Below are 20,246 nucleotides of genomic sequence, written 5' to 3' on the forward strand. Positions count from 1 at the left end.
CAGAACTGAACACAGCGCGAGGGGATAACTGCCATTGATGCGTGCAGCTTAAACGCTCCCTGAAAGTCTTTCCTTTTGCAGTACTTCCTCGCGCTGTGTTCAAAAATTCACACAACGTGAGAGCGCTAAACTATTGTTTATTTTCCTCAAAGAAGACCGGTGATGGTGCAATTGTAAAACAAGCATTGGCATTAATAATGGTGCAATTGTAAAACAAGCATTGGCATTAATATCACAGAGTGCAATTGTAAACAAACATTGGCATTTAACAAATATCGTCATTAATCACAGAATGCACCAAACATACTTATATACATAAGGAGTGCAGGATGCACGGGACAGGGGCGGGTTTCTTGAAGGGAAGATCTCCTTTAATAGTTACAAGGAGATTTCATAGATGTAGTGGAACATGGATAGCAGAATCATGACAGTACCCTCCCGTAGAATCCCCCCTAAGACCATAGGGACAGGTTTTGCTTTCTCAGGATATCTGACATGAAAGGTTCTAAGAATCCTTGGGGCATTTTTCAAATTGGCAAGGGGTTCCCATGAACGGTCTTCAGGACCGTAACCTTTCAAATCTACTAAGTAGAATAGTTTACCTTTAATCTTTTTTTAATCTAGTACAGCTTTGACCTCAAATTCAGGCATCCCGTCTACTTCTATAGCCGGGGAATTATCTAGTAATCTAGTTTCTGGATTGCATGGTTTAATCAAAGATACATGGAATACTGGATGAATCCGATAAGTAGCTGGTAACTGTAATTTCACACAAACAGGATTGATTACCTTTTCTATGGTGAAAGGACCTATGAATCTTGGACGAAAAGTTTTATGGCACTTCAATTTTAGATTCTTGGTTGCTAACCACACCTTGTCTCCTACTGAATAAAGTGGTGGCTTAGAACGATGTTTATCAGCAATCAACTTTTGAGTTTCTTTTGCATGTGTTAAGTGTTGTTGGGCCTTTTGCTGGACAGCAACTAAATGGTTCACATAATTGGTAACTGCTGGAATGAAGGTTGAGTTTTTACTTACACCTAACATGTCTTTTGGATGAAAACCATGTACACAGAAAAAAGGAGACATTCCAATTGAAAAGTGATCAGTGTTGTTATAAGAAAATTCTGTAGCCCATAAAATTTCAGACCATTCCTGTTCACAAGTAACCAACATACAACGCAAGAATTGTTCAATAGTTTGATTTGTGCGTTCAGTTAAACCATATGTATGTGGGTGATAACTAGAAGACATGCGTACTTCCATGTTTAGATATTTCCCTAAGTTCTGCCACAAATGTGAAATAAACTGAGGGCCTCTGTCCGAAATCACTATGGATGGAATACCATGTAATTTAACAATCTGTTCCACAAAAATTTGAGCCATTTCAATAGCTGAAGGAAGCTTTTTTAGGGGAATGAAATGGGCATGTTGTGAAAAATGATCGACAACAGTCAAAATCGTGGTGAATCCAGATTTAGTACGAGGCAATTCCACAATAAAATCAAGTGATACTGTATGCCATGGCTGTGGAGGTAAAGGTAGAGGCAAAAGCAGACCACTTTGAGATTGATGAGTAGGTTTGCTTTGACTACAAACAGTACAAGTTTCTACATATTTTTGAACATCTTTGAGCATAGTTGGCCACCAAAATCGTCTTTTAATTAGTTGGTACATTTTAGTTACTCCAGGATGAATTGACAGATAAGACTCATGATATGTTTGCATTACGCGTTTTTGGAGTGACTCAACTGGGACAAATACCTGATCATTCATGCACAATAAATTTTCTTTCCATTGTAATAACGGATAACTTTTGTTCCAGTCTTCTTTCGGTTGAATTTTTAGAGAATTTTCTATATCAGATAATACATCAGAATCAATAAGACCTACAACAAAGCGGTCTGCTGGAATAATCGGATGAACAGTTTCTTGTTTTAAATTCAAATCATCACTTATACCTATTCTGGATAACGCATCTGCTTTGTTGTTTTCTTTCCCTGGGCGATAAGTGATGATGAAATCATAATCATTAAAGAACAGTATCCAGCGCAACTGGCGAGGAGATAAAGCCTTAGCAGATCTAAGTGATTGTAAATTTCTGTGATCTGTATAAATTGTCACTGGATGACGAGCCCCTAGCAAGTACTGTCGCCATTCTATGAACACAGCTTTTATGGCCAATAATTCCCTGTCGGCTATGGCATAATTTTGTTCCGTAGGAGATAATTTTCTAGAGAAATATGCGATTGGATGCATTTGACCTGAACTTTTGCTTCTTTGGGATAAAATACCTCCTATTGCAAATTGGGAGGCATCAGCTTCCACAATGAAAGGTTGAGTGGTATCAGGGTGTTTCAATATTGGGGCTGTAGTGAATTGATTTTTTAAATCTTGAAAAGCCAATTCAATTTCTTAGGTCCATTCAAATTTCGTGTTTTTTCTCAACAGTTTAGTGATTGAAGTTATCCTTTGTGAGAAATTATTTATGAACCACCTATAGAAGTTCGCAAAACCCAAGAAGCTTTGAACTTGTTTCACTGAAGTTGCCTAGGCCATTCTATTATTGCTTGAACCTTTTTTGGGTCCATTTTGATGCCAGCTGGACTAAGGATATATCCTAGAAAATCTACTGTGGTAACGTGGAACAAGCTCTTTTCTAATTTTTCAAATAAAGAATTTTGTAAAAGCTGTTGAAGAATGGCTCATACTTGCTTTACATGCTCAGATTTGTCTTTGGAATTAATGAGAATATCATCTATAAAGACAATACAATAGATATCAAGAAAATCTCTTAAAACTACATTTATAAAAAACTGGAATGCGGCTGTAGCATTGCAGAGTCCGAAGGGCATGCCCTGGTATTTGTATAGTCCAAATTTCGTACAAAATGCTGTCTTCCATTCATCGCCCTCTCGGACTCTCACCAGATGATATGCTCCGCATAGATCCAGTTTTGTATAAATGGTAGCATCTTTGATTTGATCCAGTAATGTAGGAATTAATGGTAGTGGGTATCGATTTTTTACTGTCACATTGTTAATTGCGCGATAGTCAATTCATGAGCGCAATTCTCCTCCCTTTTTCGGAATGAAAAAGAGAGGGGAAGAGACCGGGGACTTAGAATGTCTGATGAAACCGTTAGCTAAATATTCATCAAGGTAATTACGTAGGTGTTCATTTTCTTTCTCTGTTAGCGCGTAAATGCGGCTACAGGGTAAAGTCGTACCAGGAATTAAATCAATCTGCCAATCAAAGTCCCTATGAGGTGGCAAGGTGTTGGCTTTCTTTTGATCAAAGACATCCAACAAATCATGATAATCCTCTGGAACTCCAGCAATAATCAAGACACTTTTTGACTCCTTTGGAAAGTCATAACCTTCTATTAACAATTCGGAACCTGGATATTGCTGAAAAAATTTGGCATGACAAAAATCTGATTGAAACAATATGGTTCTATTTGTCCAATCTATATAAGGATTGTAAAGTACAAGCCAAGGAATGCCTAAAATTAAACCAAACTGAGGAACATCGATTATATCAAAGGTTATTTCTTCTACATGTTTCTTAGCACAAGTCATGTTCAATAACTCAGTATGATGTTGTATTGGTCGTGAAGTCAATTCCTTACCGTCCACTGCTCTAACTATTTCTGGAGAAACTTTCACAACCTTTTGTAAACCTAATTTATTAAAAAACTGGGTGTCAATGAAATTACCAGTAGCTCCAGAGTCAATCAAGGCATCTATAGACCAGGATCGAGTTTTATCATTTTGTGACTGAAGCAAAATTTGCATGCTTAGATGGCAATGTGAGGCAGTTGGTGTTATGGAGGCCAAACTAGTATGTGCACTCGGTAAATTTACCTCTTTGTCTACCAAGTTCGTTAGTTTTCAGACTGTTGTATAGCTACAACATCTGTGATTTTAGTTTTTGGTTTTACTGGATGTGTGGGACAGTCTTTTACAAAATGTATTGTTTTTCCACAGTACATACATTGGTTTAATTTCCTACGCTTCTCCTTCTCATCCTTTGACAGAGGTCCTCTAATGGTCCCTATTTGCATAGGTTCTACAGTGTCTAATTTAGGAGTGGAGGATTCATTCTTAGTGTTTGCTCTTTCTCTAAACAAAGTCATCCTATTGTCAGATTTGCCTCTTTCGTCTTTCCTTTCGGAAATTCTATGATTTAGTTTAACTACTAGATCAATGAATTCTTCACAATCAGTTGGTGGATCTAAGGTTTGTGTGACCATGTCTTTTAATTCTTCTCGCAAACCACGATAGAACAAGGACACACGTTTTTCCTCTGGCCATTCTGCTTCAATGACTAGTCTATTGAAGGTGGAGCTATAATGCAAAAGATCTGATGCTCCTTGTTTTAAATTAAGCAGTTCATGATCAGCAGTTTGAACTAAAACATGTTTTGCAAATAATTTCTTCATGGCTAATTAGAACTGTCTAAAGTCATTTAAAATTGGATCATTCCTTTCTACGTACGGTACAGACCACAAGGCTGCGCCTCCTCCCAAATATGATAAAACGAAAGCAACCTTGGAGGAATCATCAGGAAATGTGGCAGGTTTTGCCACAAAATGTAACTGGCACTGATTCAGAAAGATTGTAAACTTATTACAATCTCCATAAAACCTTTCTGGGGGTGCTAAGGGTACTGTAACTGGTGTTACTACCTGAATCTGGGTATTAGCAGAGGTTGAAGGTGTGGTATTCCCACTGTACAAGGTTTGCAAAGTATGTTGAAACGCAGATGGTTTTAAATAAGATTTTTTTTCTGAGGAGAATGTCCAGGTTGCGGGACTAGCAGCTTGCAATCTACTCTGAATTGCTGTTACCTCTCTTCGCAAATCTACATTTTCAGTTCTTATTTCAGTTAACATTGCGACTATTTGCTGCAGTGAATTCTGCGAAGATTGATTCATAGCGTCTGGGCAAAACTAAGTCTGTGTGCTTAGCATTCTGTCAGATATATCAGGTACTCTTACCTGTGTTCTTGAACCCTTACCTGTAAGGTGCTTGATTGGTTTTGCAGAGACGCTATGTGCCAAACTCCCAGAAACCCTATCCTACAACTTGTGATTCTTTTATAACACTAGGATGAAAGATAACAGTCAGGGAGGAAGGCCGGACTCGGACGCTAGGGTTTTTCTTGTAGTCGACCTGTGAAGCAAGAAGCAACTCTCTTTAACTTTTGTCCTATTCTTTAAACATTAGTTTTAAGAACATCTAGCATAAATCCGAATGGTGTTTTCAAAGGTTCCTGCCTGTGATCTACTATATTAGGCTTCGCGTCCAGGAAGTCGAGGACGTCATTAAGGCACGCCCACCTCAGCAACCGCTGTGGAGGCAAGTGACTCACAAACACGAACAACTCCTTGGGCACAACACCACACACATCCATCTCAAAGACACAGAACCACACACGCACACGTGTAACACACCTCATCCACTGCACGCAGACACCGGCAGTGTACCCAGAGTACCGCCACCTGCCAGGGATGGACATCTCACCGGTGTGGGGTGTGTCTACACAACCAGCAAAGCCCAGGGCCACACCTTCCCAACACCAACTTCACACACTGCAGCTCCGTAAACAAGCCACCGGTGCGAAACCGAGAGCCACACCAGAAGCACCACACCAAAAATCAACCAGGCCTAGGGCAAGGGACCAGTAACAAGATGGTGTCATATATATCAAGCACTCTTACCTGTGTGTTCTTGAACCCTCACCTGTAAGGTGCTCGATTGGTTTTGCAGAGACGCTATGTGCCAAACTCCCAGAAACCCTATCCTACAACCTGTGATTCTTTTATAACACTAGGATGAAAGATAACAGTCAGGGAGGAAAGCTGGAATCGGACGCTAGGGTTTTTCTTGTAGTCGACCTGCGAAGCAACAAGAAACTCTCTTTAACTTTTGTCCTATTCTTTAAACATTAGTTTTAAGAACATCTAGCATAAATCCGAATGGTGTTTTCTAAGGTTCCTACCTGCGATCTACTATATTAGGCTTCGCGTCCAGGAAGTCGAGGATGTCTTGGTGGGCGAAGTCGGGTCGGCAGGAAGTTGTTTCCTAAAGGCGGTGGGATCTTTTTGAGGCTTGTGTTTTGTTGAGTTGTCACCCCTTGACCTTTTGCATTGGACTGTGACTCGAATGTTCTGTGTGAAACAACGACATTAAATTAGTGAATATTCTAATTCAGCCTTTCTTACTTTATCAAACCTTTCCTGATTTTACTTTCTTAGTATCCCCCTGCTTGATGCTCAATTCGACTTCGCACTTTAAATCTAAAATGTAACATATAATCAAAACAAACAGAAATATTCTACAGCCTTTTAACTGTACACATTGTATTTGGTTGAACTTTGTTTTTCATCTGTAAATCTTCTAATCCCTTTATTCCAAGAGTGTCCAAAAATTATTCTTTCTTTGAAGAGAAGTGTTTTGCTAGCGGTGGGCGCCTTAAAGAAAAGAAATTGTACTTAGCTTTCTTCTTTCTTTTGAAGCTTTCCGGAAGGCTAAGCACCTTCTGGAAGTCCGGGTGTGGCTTTTATAGTCTTGCCACACCCTAGGACGTCCGTTCTGCCACCTGCGTGAACCTCGCCCTTACGTTGTGCTCAGAACTGCACACAGCGCGAGGGGATAACTGCCATTGATGCGTGCAGCTTAAACGCTCCCTGAAAGTCTTTCCTTTTGCAGTACTTCCTCGTGCTGTGTTCAAACATTCACACAGCGTGAGAGCGTTGCATCTAAACTATTGTTTATTTTCCACAAAGAATACCGTGATGGTGCAATTGTAAAACAAGCATTGGCATTAATAATGGTGCAATTGTAAAACAAGCATTGGCATTAATATCACTGAGTGCAATTGTAAACAAACATTGGCATTTAACAAATATCGTCATTAATCACAGAATGCACCAAACATACTTATACAAATAAGGAGTGCAGGATGCACGGGACAGGGCAGGGTTTCTTGAAGGGAAGATCTCCTTTAATAGTTACAAGGAGATTTTATAGATGTAGTGGAACATGGATAGCAGAATCATGACAGACGGATGCACAGCACGAAACCTTCCAGAGTAAAGCGCCTGGAGCCCCTACTCTCAGACTGCACGATATAGGAATGCCAAAAACGTAACACAACATAACACACACATACTATGTAACATAAGCAAATAAGGGATAAAACATGACAGGGGTGTAGCATACAACACAATAGAGGACAGCGCTTAAGAGAGTGATATTCAGAACATGTCATAAGACACAGCACCTGGTATTCAGCACACGTCATGAGACACAGCTCACCGTCGGGGGGAGGGCATTGTGGGGGGCTTGCACTCACCTCCAGCACCCTCTCCGTCAGCTGAAAGTGCTTGTGCGAGAGCCTGTCGGGCCCCACGGGCTGGTGGTAGCAGACGCACAGCACCTCATAGCGCTTCAAGGCTGGCTTCAAGCCGCGCTCCGCCAGCTCCAGCACCCGGTCCTTGACGTCATAGGTCGGGAAGTCTAGACCCTCCTCTGCCCAGCAGAGCGCAGGCAGAAGGAGTAGTGCCATCAGATAAGGCTAATATTATGAAACTGTTTGCTAGCCCTTCAGTCACACGGCACTCCCACCAGATCTGCGTGAGAATTCCCCGGTCCCGCCCCTCCGAAGAAGCCGCCCAGGCCACCACGGCCTCCCGAGGAGCCGGGCCCGCTGGTGTCCATGCTGCTGAGTGTTTCAGGCACCGTCAGCGGTGAGGTAGGAGATGGCTGCCGGAGAGGAGTGGGCTCGTACGGCGGCAGGTGAGGAAGATGGCTATTGGGGAGGGGCATTGGTTGTGCAGGGGAGAGGGCTGGAAGGAGGGCGAGGGCCAGTCAGACCCAGCCGCGGAGAAGGGGCGACGCAAGGAGGGCTGGCTGCAGAGTGTGGAGAGGGGACTGGCGGCGGGATTAAAGGGCGCATGCTCACTGGAACAGAGGGGTCTGGGGGGCTGCTGAGGGTACTGGAACGGAGGGGTCTTAGGGGCTGCTGAGGGAGCAGTGCGGGGGACCGTTCTTGCTGCTGGGGAGTGGGGATGGCCCGAGTCTGTAAGAGGAGGGGGCATGGGAAGTGGCAGGACCGAAAAGCAGTTTCCTTTGTGGCAGGGTTAGCATATAGTGAGGCACCAAAACAAACCCCAGCTCGCGCGCAGGCAACCGGGGACAGGCTCTAAGCTCCGGCTGGAAAGCAGACCACGCAATGAACACCACCATGTTTCTCCGAGGTCCAGCAGAAATGGCTCGGAGAACCGCCCCGTCATTTTCAGACTGGGGGGCGTAAAATTCCAGTCAATGGGAAGAGGAGAGAAAGAAACTAAAAAACACACCCCTCAATCCGAAAAAGATGGGGCTTAAATGGAAAGACAGAAATACGCCCCTCTTCCCCAATGGCTGGCCTCCGTTTAGGAAGTTTAGGAAGCAAGCCAATGGAGAAGAGGGGTGGGTTTGAGCCCCATACTCTAAAACATAAAATCTCGTCAGCCTACGCAGGCCGAGACCTAAAAATTAATGTGTCCTTATGTAATGCAACTGGTGCTAAGTAAAGTGCCCTGATACCTGATTCGGGTCAAGTTTGCGCTATATTAAAACCTGTAAAATAAAAAAGGAAAGGAAGTGCAGAAAGAAGCAACAGAGGTGCTGAAAGAAGCACACAGAGTGGAGAAGGAGCAAGAGAAATGCAGAAAGAAGCAACAAAGGTACAGAAACAGGCAAGAGAGCTGCAGAAACAGGCAAAAGGCATGCAGAAGGAGGAGGGAACAGGTGTGCAGACAGAGGCAAGAGAGGTGCAGAAAGAGGGAAGAGGGGTACAGAAATAGTCGAGAGGGATGCAGAAATTTGCAACAGAGAAGCAACAAGAAGCAAGAGCAGTGCCAAAAGAACAGAGGTGGAGAACGGGGCAAGAGGGGTACAGGAAGAGGCAAGAAAAGTGCAGAAAGTAGAAAAAGAGGTGCATAAAGAGGCAAGAGAACTGCAGAAAAAGGCAAGTGAGGTGCAGAACGAGGCAGGAGAGGTACACAAAGATGCAAAAGGGGGGTGCAGGAAGAAGCAAGAGAAGTGCAGAAAGAAGTGACAGAGGTGTTTAAAGAAGCAAGAGGGGTGCAGAAAGTGGCAATAAAAGTGCAGAAAGAAGCAACAGAGGTGCCAAAAGAGGCCAGAGAGGTGCAGAAACAGGCAAGAAAGGTACAGAAAGAGGGAACAAGGATGCAGAAAGAGGTAGGAGGGATACAGAAATATGCAAGAGAGGTGCAGAAAGAAGCAATAGCCGTGCAGAAAGAAGCAAGAGAAGTACAGAAAGAAGCAACATAGGTGCAGAAACAGACAGGAAAGGTACAGAAAGAGGGAACAGGGGTACAGAAAGAGGCAAGAGAGGTGCAGAAGGAGGAGAGAGGGTGCAGAAAGAAGCAAGTGAGGTCCAGAATGAGGCAAGAGGGGTACAGAAAGAATTGAGGTGCAGAAACAAGTAAGAGAAGTGCAGAAAGAGGCTTAATAATTGCTGAAAGAAGCAAAAAAGGTGTGGAAAGAAGCAAGAGAAATACCGAAAGAGGCAAGTGAGGTGCAGAAAGAGACACAAGAGGTGCTGAAAATAGCAAAAGAACAGCAGAAAGAGGCAAGAGGGATGCAAAAAAAGGAAGAAGGGTGCAGAAAGAATCAAGAGAGGTGCAGAAAGAAGCAAACAAAATGCAGAAAGAAGCAAGAGAGGTGCAGAAAGAGGGAAGACAAATGCAGAAAGAGACAACAGGGGTGCAAAAAGAGACAAAAGGGGTGCAAAAAGAGACAACAGGGTTGCAGAAAGAAGCAAGAGAGGTACAGAAAGAGGCAATAGAAGTTCAGAAAGAGGATAGGGAAGTGAAGAAAGAAGCAAGAGGTGCACAAAGAGGCAATAAAGGTGCAGAAAGAACCAACCGATGTGCAGAATGGGGCAAGCGAGGTGCGTAAAGAGGCAAGAGATGTGCAGAAGGAGGCAAGAGAACTGCAGAAAGAAGGAAGAGAAGTGCAGAAAGAAGCAACAGAGGTGCTGAAAGAGGTGCGAAGGGTGCAGACAGAGCAAGAGAAGTGCAGAAAGAAGCAACAGAGGTACAGAAAGAGGCAAGAGAGCTGCAGAAACAGGCAAAAGGAGTGCAGAAGGAGGGAACAGGGTGCAGACAGAGGCAAGAGATGTGCAGAAAGAGGCAATAGGGTATAGAAAAAGGCACTGGGGCTTTAGAGAAATTCAACAGAGGAGCAAAAAGAAGCACGATCAGTGCAGAAAGAACCAACAGAAGTGCAGAAAGATACAAGGGGTACAGAGAGAGTCAAGAAGAGTGCAGAAAGAAGCAAAGGAGGTACAGAAAGAAGCAAGAGAACTGCAGAAAAAGGCAAGAGAGTTGCAGAAAGAGACAGGAGGGGTGCACAAAGAGGCAAAAGGGGTACAGAAAGAGGGGTACAGAAAGAAGCAAGAGAAGTGCTAAAAGAAGTCACAGAGGTGCTCAAAGAGGCAAGAGGGGTGCGTGCATAAAGAGGCAAGGAAACTGCGGAAATAAGCAACAGAGGTACAGAAAGAGGCAAGAGAGGTGCAGAAACCTCGGTCTAGGTCCACCCTCTCCCCGCAGCTCCACGGTGCCGTCTCTTACCTCCAGACCCGACCTCCTCCTTGGGATGCTCGAGGCTGCTGCCATCTCCTGTGCCTACTGCCCGCTCCAACTGGCACTAGACTGCCTGCAACCACCGTAACCTTTCTCAGCCATTTTCTCTTAATTTTCCCTATTGTGCCACTGTTTTTGTGCTCATCTGTGTCTTGCTTCAATTACACCAGTTTTTATTTTCTCGTGCCTGCCTGATCCTATTGCCTTTTGCCGCTGCTGCCCCTGCAGCTCCTCCCCCCGGGAATTCCCCCCGGATTCCTCTGCTCCCACCTCCAAGCCTATCCTGCCTCCCACCTCCCCTACTTAATGGCAGCCGTGCGTGCAGCGGGTGTGCCAAGGGCAAGCCCATCTACAACCCAACCACAGCCAATACCAGGATCCCTGGACTTCCCACTGCCCATTGCTACAACACCACCACCCTCCTCGCACTCAACCCTGGAAGACTTAGAGCCGGGGTCTCCAACTGGTCGATAGCGAGCTACCGGTAGCTCGCGGAGACCCCGGAGTAGCTCGTATAGCTCTAGCCCTTCGCCTGGATTGGGCATATGTGTGGTTGGGGCGGGAGAACAGGATGACGTTATGACGCGATGACGCTACTCTCCTGGAGCTTCCGGCTTCTCTCGTCTACTGAAAATGCTCTGGCATCGCACTGTCTGCCATTGTGCGACGGGTGCCAGCGCGGAGCAGTAGGAGACCGCCAGAAGCAGCCAGGAGAAGAGACGTGCCTTTGACTGCAGGTAAGCTTCTCCCCCCCTGATTGTGCCGTTTGAACCTCGTGCAGTGGGAGGGGTGCTTTTCTAGAAAACAGAATCAAAAATGGGCAGTGAAAGTAAGCCGCTGCTCTGTTACGTTGTGCAGAAGTTTGTTTTACAACTTTATCTCTCCCCATGAATGCCCCTTGAAGCAGAAATTTTCCAGTTACTTGTCCAAGTGGAGGCGTAATGCTGGAGCGAGGTGGTGTCGGCCAGTGGCGGACGGTAATGTTAGCAGAGAGGGGGGCGGGTGGCCCACACATGCACGCATGTTCACTCATTCACACCCAGCATTCACAAACTTGCGCACACACAGATTCACAACATTCACTCACCAAAAATGTTCGAAAACATCAAATGTACCTGCTCTGCAGCTCCAAGGCGCTATTCGTAGAGTGAAAACCTTGCTAGAAGCAACGGTGCACTGAACAATAGTAGGGGCCCTCAGCTCTGACTCGGGGTTATTAACAAGCAGGATGTTCATGGGTAGTGAACTCCAGCCTGTCCTGGGAATTGTTAACGTTCTCTCGAGGCCAGGCCCTTCTGTTCCTTTGCACTGCTTTTATTTCTCTTACCGTTTTTTCTGTCCAGACAGAGCATTTCGAAATATAACTCTTGGATGGTTCCCCGCTCTGGATACCTACACATTTATACTGACTGCCTAGAGTTCCTTGTTGTGTATTCCTGTTTTTGCATATGCAAATGCTGTATTTTTTCTACTTTTGCCCTTAGCTTGAACACGTTTCCGTGTCCTCAATTAGACAGTGCATGAACAATTCACATGGTAACTAAAATACGCACGCGCAGCTCAAAGTCAAGCACTCGTCTCATACCCTAAGCAAGTTCAAGTCAACTCTTTTAAATGTATAAACCACCATCATTTTGCAAGGGTGAAACATCATTTTTAATGGCCGTTCGTGTATTTGCGAACAGCAAAAACCTTTTAGAATTGGCCCAGGTGTGTACAAAAAGCACTGGTGAAACTGAACATTTAGAGTTAGACTCAGTGTATCCAGAAAACGTGAGCAATTCCCAGGTGTCTGCCCCAGCAAAGATCACCAATGGAGTGCTCTGAACTAGACATACAATGGAATCAAGCACTTTACAAAACACCTAAAAAAACGTGAGTGCTTGTGTTTATTCTGTGAATGCCATTTTCTTTTCCCGAATTGCCAGCGGGCAACGTGTTCATATCTGGACCCAGACTGGTCAGTGAAACCAGCAGCTTTATGCACGTGCAGGTAAATATGCAGATTTCCTCCAGTGTGGACAGGAATATTGTAGGAAAACCACATACATGAAAATGAATCAAAGAGCAAGAGAGCGCAGCGGCGGAGTGAGAAAGCAAAATGGAGAATACAAAGGATAGAGATAGAGCAAGAGGTGGCAAGAGCAAAGACTAGAAGAGCAGAGATTGTGCGAAAAAGAGACCGACATACAGAGAGGGGGAATGAGACAAACCACAAGAAAGACAGCTACAGATAGCAAGAGAGAAAGATTGACTAAGAGAGAGGGAGAGAGTTAGAGGGAAAAGAAAGTGTGGTGTAATCATGGGACGGACGGGAGATGGAGAATTTTGTAGAATGGACCAAAATACATGTCTCTGCATCACAGTGCCAACCACCTGAGCTCCCAAATCCATGGAAGTGAGAGGCAGTGTCACTGTGCCAGTCCCCTGAGCCCAGCGTGCCCTAAAAGTGACAAACCCCAGTACAGCCCTACCAGTGCCTGACCCAGAATCACATTGCCAGTCTTCTGAAACGTCTGAGATTCAAGCTCAGCACTCTGAGACTTCATCCCCCGACTCTACAAGCCTCCACTGATGGAATAGTGCATCCCCATATCAATTCACAGAGCTCTGCACTCCTAGAGGTGTAAGGCTTGATGTACCATTGCTCATCTCCTGGGTCTCTCCAGTCCAGGAAGGTACAGTTTTCAGAGCCTGTACTTGTTCAGAGATGGCCTGTCTCCCAGTTGTTAATCCCCTTTACAAGCCAATATGAAAACCTGGTTCAGTGGGGAAGGTGTTGCATACATGATTATGTTCTTGGAGGTTAAAGGTCAGCGAGCAAGGTTATAGATTTTCCAGCATGTATGCTGAACGATGTGAGGACAGGCTGCGCTACTGTAAACTTTTGACATGTGTTTACTTGCAATACCCCAAAAAAATCACTTATTTTAAAACTGCAATATATTCATTTATTAGTATTGGGTTCAGACAGCTGATGCCCCCAAGCTTGGAACCTTTTGTTTTGGCATGAAACGTAGTAAAAGGAGTTCTTGTGTATTGAATTACATGCCAGCTTATATTTCTAATATTGCACCAAACGCCTTGCTGTGATAAATGTCATTTTCTGGGTATGTGAGTAGAGGAAATAAATGTCAGAGTTCTACACTTAAATGCATCACTCAATTCTACATGATTTACAAGGTCAAACACACTACTTAAATCAGTGTAACAAAATGGATGTGCCCTCCTTTAGAAAGAATGCATTTACTAATAATAAGATGCAAATTAATTCATTGTTCCTCCACCATAGAAGATGTCTGGTCCTTGAGAAAGGATTGATTCATTATGTTCCAAAATTAAGTCATATCTCGTGTGTCCGCTGTCTGCACTTGGTTATCCCATGCCGTCTCTTGTAGCGCTATTTTTCTCTTGTTTAGAGGCTGTTGATAGAGGTTCTCATGGTTTTGATCTTTTCACTATTTCTTGGCCTAACTGTTAGGGATTTTTTAGGGTCCTGGCTTGCTTTTGACCAGCGATGAGCGAACAAACCAGTATTTCTTTTTTTAGATATTCTTATCCATGGTTTTTAAGTTGTTTGCAATTGTAGCTGTGATATTACAAAAGGCAGCGATGATATGGGGCAAAGTGGTATTCCCATCATTACATGCTTTCAATTGCAAAAGGTTGTCCTGTACTATTTTATTAAGGAAAGAGGCCACATCTGTATCTGACCACTTAATGCTCATTCCATTATTACCTTGTGTTTCAATATGTGATGCTAAACATTCCCCATCCCTATAATTTGTTCTAATCCTAAGGGACAATAGTAGGGGTTGGTGTTCACTGCTCACTGGGACTGCTGACATCATCAAAGTTTCTATTACTCTTACGACATTTTCAGATACCAATATATGATCAATAATAGAGCAATGCATATCTCCTTCAAGGTTAGAATCACTGGTCTTCCTGCGTCATGGGTCTGCTCTATGAGCTCTACGTTATACCTATATATCATTTCATTAATGGCCTCGCGATAGGAGTAATGGGAAAAAGAGAACCAATAAAGGTAGTTCTCCTTGTTACGCCTCACCAGGGGTGGCATATAATTTTTTTTAAGCATTCCCAGGTCCACCATTAATAGTGAATGTGATATTTCAACATTTTGGTGTGTGGTTGAAAGTCTTTTCCTTGGTTTAATTGTCTGCATTACAGCATTATTAAAGGTGTCCATGTGGTATTCTTGCCTTTTATGAATTGGATGTGGACTTCATCAACATTTTTACTCTTGCTACAGCCTCAACAACCAATGATGGGTGAAGAGCCAGGTCCCTCCAAAAAGGCCGAAGACTTACAACTTCCATCAAGAGTGGGAGAACAAATTTTTATTTACACAAATCAAAGACAGCTGTGTGTGTTTAATCTGTGGAGCAAAAGTTGCAGTGGGGAAAAAGGGCAATGTTGAGAGGCATTTTTCAACAAAGCACATGCATTTTGAGAGGAAGTTACCTAAGGGAAGCAGCCTGAGGTCACAAAAAGTAAATGAACTGAAATCAGGATTGCAGACACAGCAATCTTTTTTTACAAAACCAACGAAGAAAGCCACTGCGGCAACTGAAGCATCCTTCGTAGTTACTCATCACTTGATCATGCACAAAGCGACATTTTCAGATGGAGCAATTGTGAAGGAAGCAATGCTTTTAATGGCCAACTCCTTATTCAAAGACTTTAAATATAGCCCTGAAATTATGTCTGGCATTTCAGATGTGCAGTTGGGGTCAAACACTATGGTAAGAAGGGTATCTGCATTATCGGTCAACATGAAAGAGCAGTTGGAGCTGGATTTAAAGACATGTAAATATTTTTCTCTGCAATGTGATGAATCTGTTGATGCAAGAGATATTGCACAGTTGGCTATCTTTGTTAGAATGGTTTTTGAAGATTTCACTTATAAAGAAGAATTTTTAACTCTGTTGCCTCTGAAAACCACAACCAGAGGATCTGACATCCACAATGAGATGAAAAATTATTTTGTGAAACAAAATGTCCCATTGAAAAAGTTAGTAGCGATAACAACTGATGGTGCACCCGCAATGATTGGGCGTCATTCTGGCTTCATTGCCAATCGTAAAGCAGATCCAGATTTCCCTCCGTTATTAAACTACCATTGCATTATACATAAACAGGCAATATGTGCCAAGGTAATGGGGTTTGATCATGTGATGACTCCTGTTGTTAAAATTATTAATTCAATTTGTGCAAAGGCCAAGCAGCGCCGAACATTCAAATTGTTCCTTGAAGAACTTTCAGCTGAGTATGGTGACCTTTTACTGCACACTCAGATACGATGGCTTAGCTGGGGAAGAATACTGCGAAGATTCCTTTCCCTATTGCCAGAAGTCAAAGCTTTCACGGAGTCTAGAAATGAAGATACCACACAGCTGTCAAACACTGAATGGTTGCTCGATTTAGCTTTTTTGACAGATGTCACAGAGAAATTAAATGTATTCAACTACGAGTTGCAAGGCTAAAACAAGACAATAGCCAACATGATTAGTTCTGTGAAAACATTCAAAACAAAATGTAACCTTTTCATACAGCATGTACAGAAAAGAATGATGCAGCACTTTCCCTCTGTGCTCCAAATCCTGTCAGAAAACAACACTGAGGCTGAGATCCTTGACATACAAAAATACAGTAACCTCATCATGAGGCTTAATCAAGAGTTCAGTGACCGGTTTAGTGATTTTGAGCAACTGGAGCCCTGTGTGATGTTCACTTCAAACCCCTTCATGAAAGTGGATGTTAGTGACCTTTCAGAGAAAATTAGTGTTCTTCTGAACCTTGACTCTGACACCATGGAAATGGAGATGGTCTCACTTCAAAATGACATTGAATTGAAATCAAGGCAATCGGACATTAATTTCTGGAGTCTTGTAGATGCAGAAAAGTTTAAGAACATCCACACAGCTGCATTGAAACTTTTTTCCTTGTTTGGCTCTACATATCTTTGTGACTCTGCATTTTCCGATATGAACTTCATAAAATCTAAGTTTCGCACACGTCTGACTGACGAACATTTAAATGACTCCATAAGAGTTGCCCTCTAAAGCTACACCCCAGATTACAAGGCATTACTGGACAAAATGCAGTGTCAAGTCTCTCACTGAAATTATTTGTATGCAGTCGTAATCAATACTTGTTCAGTCACAGTTCCTGGTGAAATCACAATTCTGTTTCATTATCAAAACCAAGATTAAATTCGCTGCAGAGAAGAATTGTCAGCCTCCTGCAAAGCTTTTTTATTATTTGAACAAGAACAATGCAATGTGTACTGTAGGCCTGTATTACAAACAGAATAAAATGTAGCTAGAGAGAAGAATCTTGAGCATGTTTCCAAATGATTATTTTCAGCATAAGAACGAATCAGTTCCACATTGAAGGTAAGATCGCTATCCATGTATGTTTGTTAATTGAGCCGCATTACAATGATTATTTCAATGACAACTATTACTGGAAGGTCTTAATTTTGGACCTTAATTTTGGACCTATTAATTGAAATGTCTTGAAGCGTCACAAATCCAAAGTCATTCCTTTTGGTGTTCTAGGGAACTTTTAAATCAGGCCTGTCTTGGGTATTTTGTTCAAACCACAGTATGGGCTCTGATGAAATTAGGCTTAAAGTCAATGAAACTGGGCGTGGGGGGGTCTCTCGGAAAAATGTGCGAGTTGTTTCGGGTTCAGTAGCTCACGACAATTTTAACTGGCCAGAAGTAGCTCGGACTACACAAAAGGTTGGAGACCCCTGACTTAGAGCATGCCAACAGGCCTTGCCGAACACGACCCACAGCCAGTTTGCCTGCTCCACTGCCACCTGACCCTCACTGCCACCCCGGTCTCCAACACTGCCAATGCCAGCACCAGCAACACCCTAAAATGCATCCTCCTCAATGTACGCTCTGTACACAAACCCGCCATGGAAATCTGGAACCTACTCAATTCTCTCTCGCTCGACATTGCCTTCTTCACGGAGACCTGGACCAACGCATCCTCCGACAACAGTACCGCAATCCCAGATGGATACAAAATCCAGAGGAAAGACTTCGCCAACCACCCAGGAGGGTGGCCTCGCCATTGCCCACAAGAGCACCCTCCGCCTCACCACCTCCAGCGAAACCTTCCCCTCCTCTGAACACCTGCACTTCCAGATCCAGACCAACCCCAAAGCCACACTCTAAGGAACCCTCATCTACCGACCCCCCGGCCCTCGAACACTTTGCCACCACCATCACTGACTTAATTGCACGCTACGCCATCGCCTCAACAAACTACATACTCATTGGAGACCTGAATTTCCACCTCGACAACCCCAGCGACCCCAACTCCACTATTCTTCATGACAACCTCACCAGCATCGGACGTAAACAACTCGTCAACACACCGACCCACAGAGCAGGACACACCCTTGACCCCATCTACGCGGCAGGAAACAGGGTCCAATTCAGCCACACAACGCAGCCGGCATGGACTAACCACCACTGTGAACACTTCGCCATCAACAAACCCAAGGCACCCAAACCAGCCCCGCGCCCACCACGAAGGAACTGGAACAAGGTTACCGATGAGCAACTTAACTCCACCCTCACCCGAGACAACCACACCTGGGCACCCAATGCAAACGACGCAGCCAGAGAATATTACACCTGGATCTCCAACTGCTCAGACCAGCTCGCCCGCTGCACAACCCTGACAGGCAATGTCCCGGGAAAGATGCCTGGTTCACCACCACTTTCCAAGAAGCAAGACGCACCTGCAGACGCCTGGAGAAGAACTGGAGAAACACCAAGACAACCGAAAACCACAGCACCTACAAGGACACCATAATGGACTACTGCAACCAGATCAGAGCCACCAAGAGGAACTTCATCCACAACAAAATCCAGGCCAACTCCACCAACTCCAAGGAGCTTTTCAGTGTCATTCAAGAATTCACCAACCCATGCAGCAAAGCCACAGACATCACCCATCCCCAAACCCTGGCGACAAGCTTGGAACCTATTTCCACCTCAAGATCAAAAACCTCTACGACAAGTTCATCGACCATCCACCAGGTGCCACAGTCGGCACCCGCCACCAAGAAACACTAGCCAGCCAACCATCTTCAACTGGATACCGATCACGGCTGAAGACACTGCCTCAATAATGAAAAGCATCCACTCGGCGGCCCCCATCGAACCCTGACCCCTCACATCTGCCACAGAGCTGCGGCCGCCATTGCACTCGAACTACAACCACCTTTAAAACAGGCACCTTCCCATATGACTGGAAGCGTGCAGAAGTCAGACCCCTGCTGACCCCACCGACCTCAATAACTATTGGCCCATCTCACACCTCCCCTTCACAGCCAAAGTTGCAGAGAAAACAATCAACAGGAAACTGACATGATTCATTCAAGAGAACGCCGTCCTCGACCCATCCCAATCCGGATTCTTCATGACAACCCCACCACTGCCAAACTCAACTTCCAGAAAAGAGTGCAAGACGTTTAAGTCTAGATCACCAACAGCTGCCTGAAGCTCAATGCCGAGAAGGTAGAAGTCCTTGTCCTCGGTACCACCCCTTCTGCATGGGACAGCACCTGGTGGCCGACTGCCCTTGGAAGCCCACCTACCCCCTCAGACCACACCAAGAACCTTGGCATCTTACTCGACTCATCACTCACCACGAATCGACAGTTGAACGCCGTCACCTCCAGCTGCTTTGTCACCCTCTGCAAGACCTTTAAGTGGATCCCGCTGAGTCAAGGAAGACAGTCACCCACACACTCATCACCAGCAGACTGGACTACGGAAACACACACCACGCCAGCATCAACAATTCCCCACTCTGCAAAATCCAGACAATACAGAACACCGCCGCCAGACTCGTCCTCAGCATCCCCCGACACGAACACATCAGCCAACACCTACGAAGTCTCCACTGGCTCCCCATGGAGAAAAGAGTCACTTTCAAAATCCTCACTCGCGTCTACAAATGCCTACACAACAACAGACCCAAATACCTCATAGACAGAATCAACTTCCACGTACCCAAAAGAAACCTCCGATCTTCTAACCTCGCACTGGCCAAAACCCTGCACTTCCACAGAGCCAGGGCAGGGAAAAGATCCTTTTCTTACATTGCAGCCAAGACCTGGAACACGTTTCCGGCAGACATCAGATGTGCCCCCTCCCTGAACACCTTCAGGAAGACCCTCAAGACATGGCTCTTTGGCTAAACAGATCTGCGGACCCCCCCCCCCCTTCAGCACCTTGAGACCCTCAAGGGTGAGTAGAGCGCTTAATATTCCCTGATTGATTAATTGATTGATTGAAACAGGCAAGAAAGGTATAGAAAGAGGATACCATGATTTGCAAGAGAAGTACAGAAAGAAGCAGCAGAGGTGCAGAAACAGGCAAGAAAGGTACAGAAAGAGGGAACATTGGTACAGAAAGAGGCAAGAGAGGTGTAGAAAGAGGGGCGAGGGGTACAGAAAGAAGCAAGTGGGGTGCAAAAAATGCAAAAGAGGTGCAGAAAGACACAAGAGAGATGCAGAAACAAGCAA

At 44.5% G+C, this 20,246-nt stretch overlaps 1 protein-coding gene across 12 annotated transcripts in view; it reads left to right on the forward strand.

Moving 5' to 3' along the window:
• Positions 1–17,016, forward strand: part of LOC144768755 (general transcription factor II-I repeat domain-containing protein 2-like) — a 428,006-nt gene extending 410,990 nt beyond the window's left edge. For all 12 annotated transcript variants that reach the window (XM_078652658.1, XM_078652655.1, XM_078652660.1 and 9 more), the window contains one exon: positions 14,940–17,016. Coding sequence is in view for 9 of the 12 variants with exons in the window: in XM_078652655.1 (XP_078508781.1) it covers positions 15,130–16,173 (1,044 nt within the window). In the remaining 3 variants the exon portion in view is untranslated. The remainder of the gene's footprint in view (positions 1–14,939) is intronic.
• Positions 17,017–20,246: the final 3,230 nt, after the last annotated feature.

The sequence above is a fragment of the Lissotriton helveticus genome, chromosome 7 (assembly GCF_964261635.1).
Source record: "Lissotriton helveticus chromosome 7, aLisHel1.1, whole genome shotgun sequence".
NCBI lineage: Eukaryota > Metazoa > Chordata > Amphibia > Caudata > Salamandridae > Lissotriton > Lissotriton helveticus.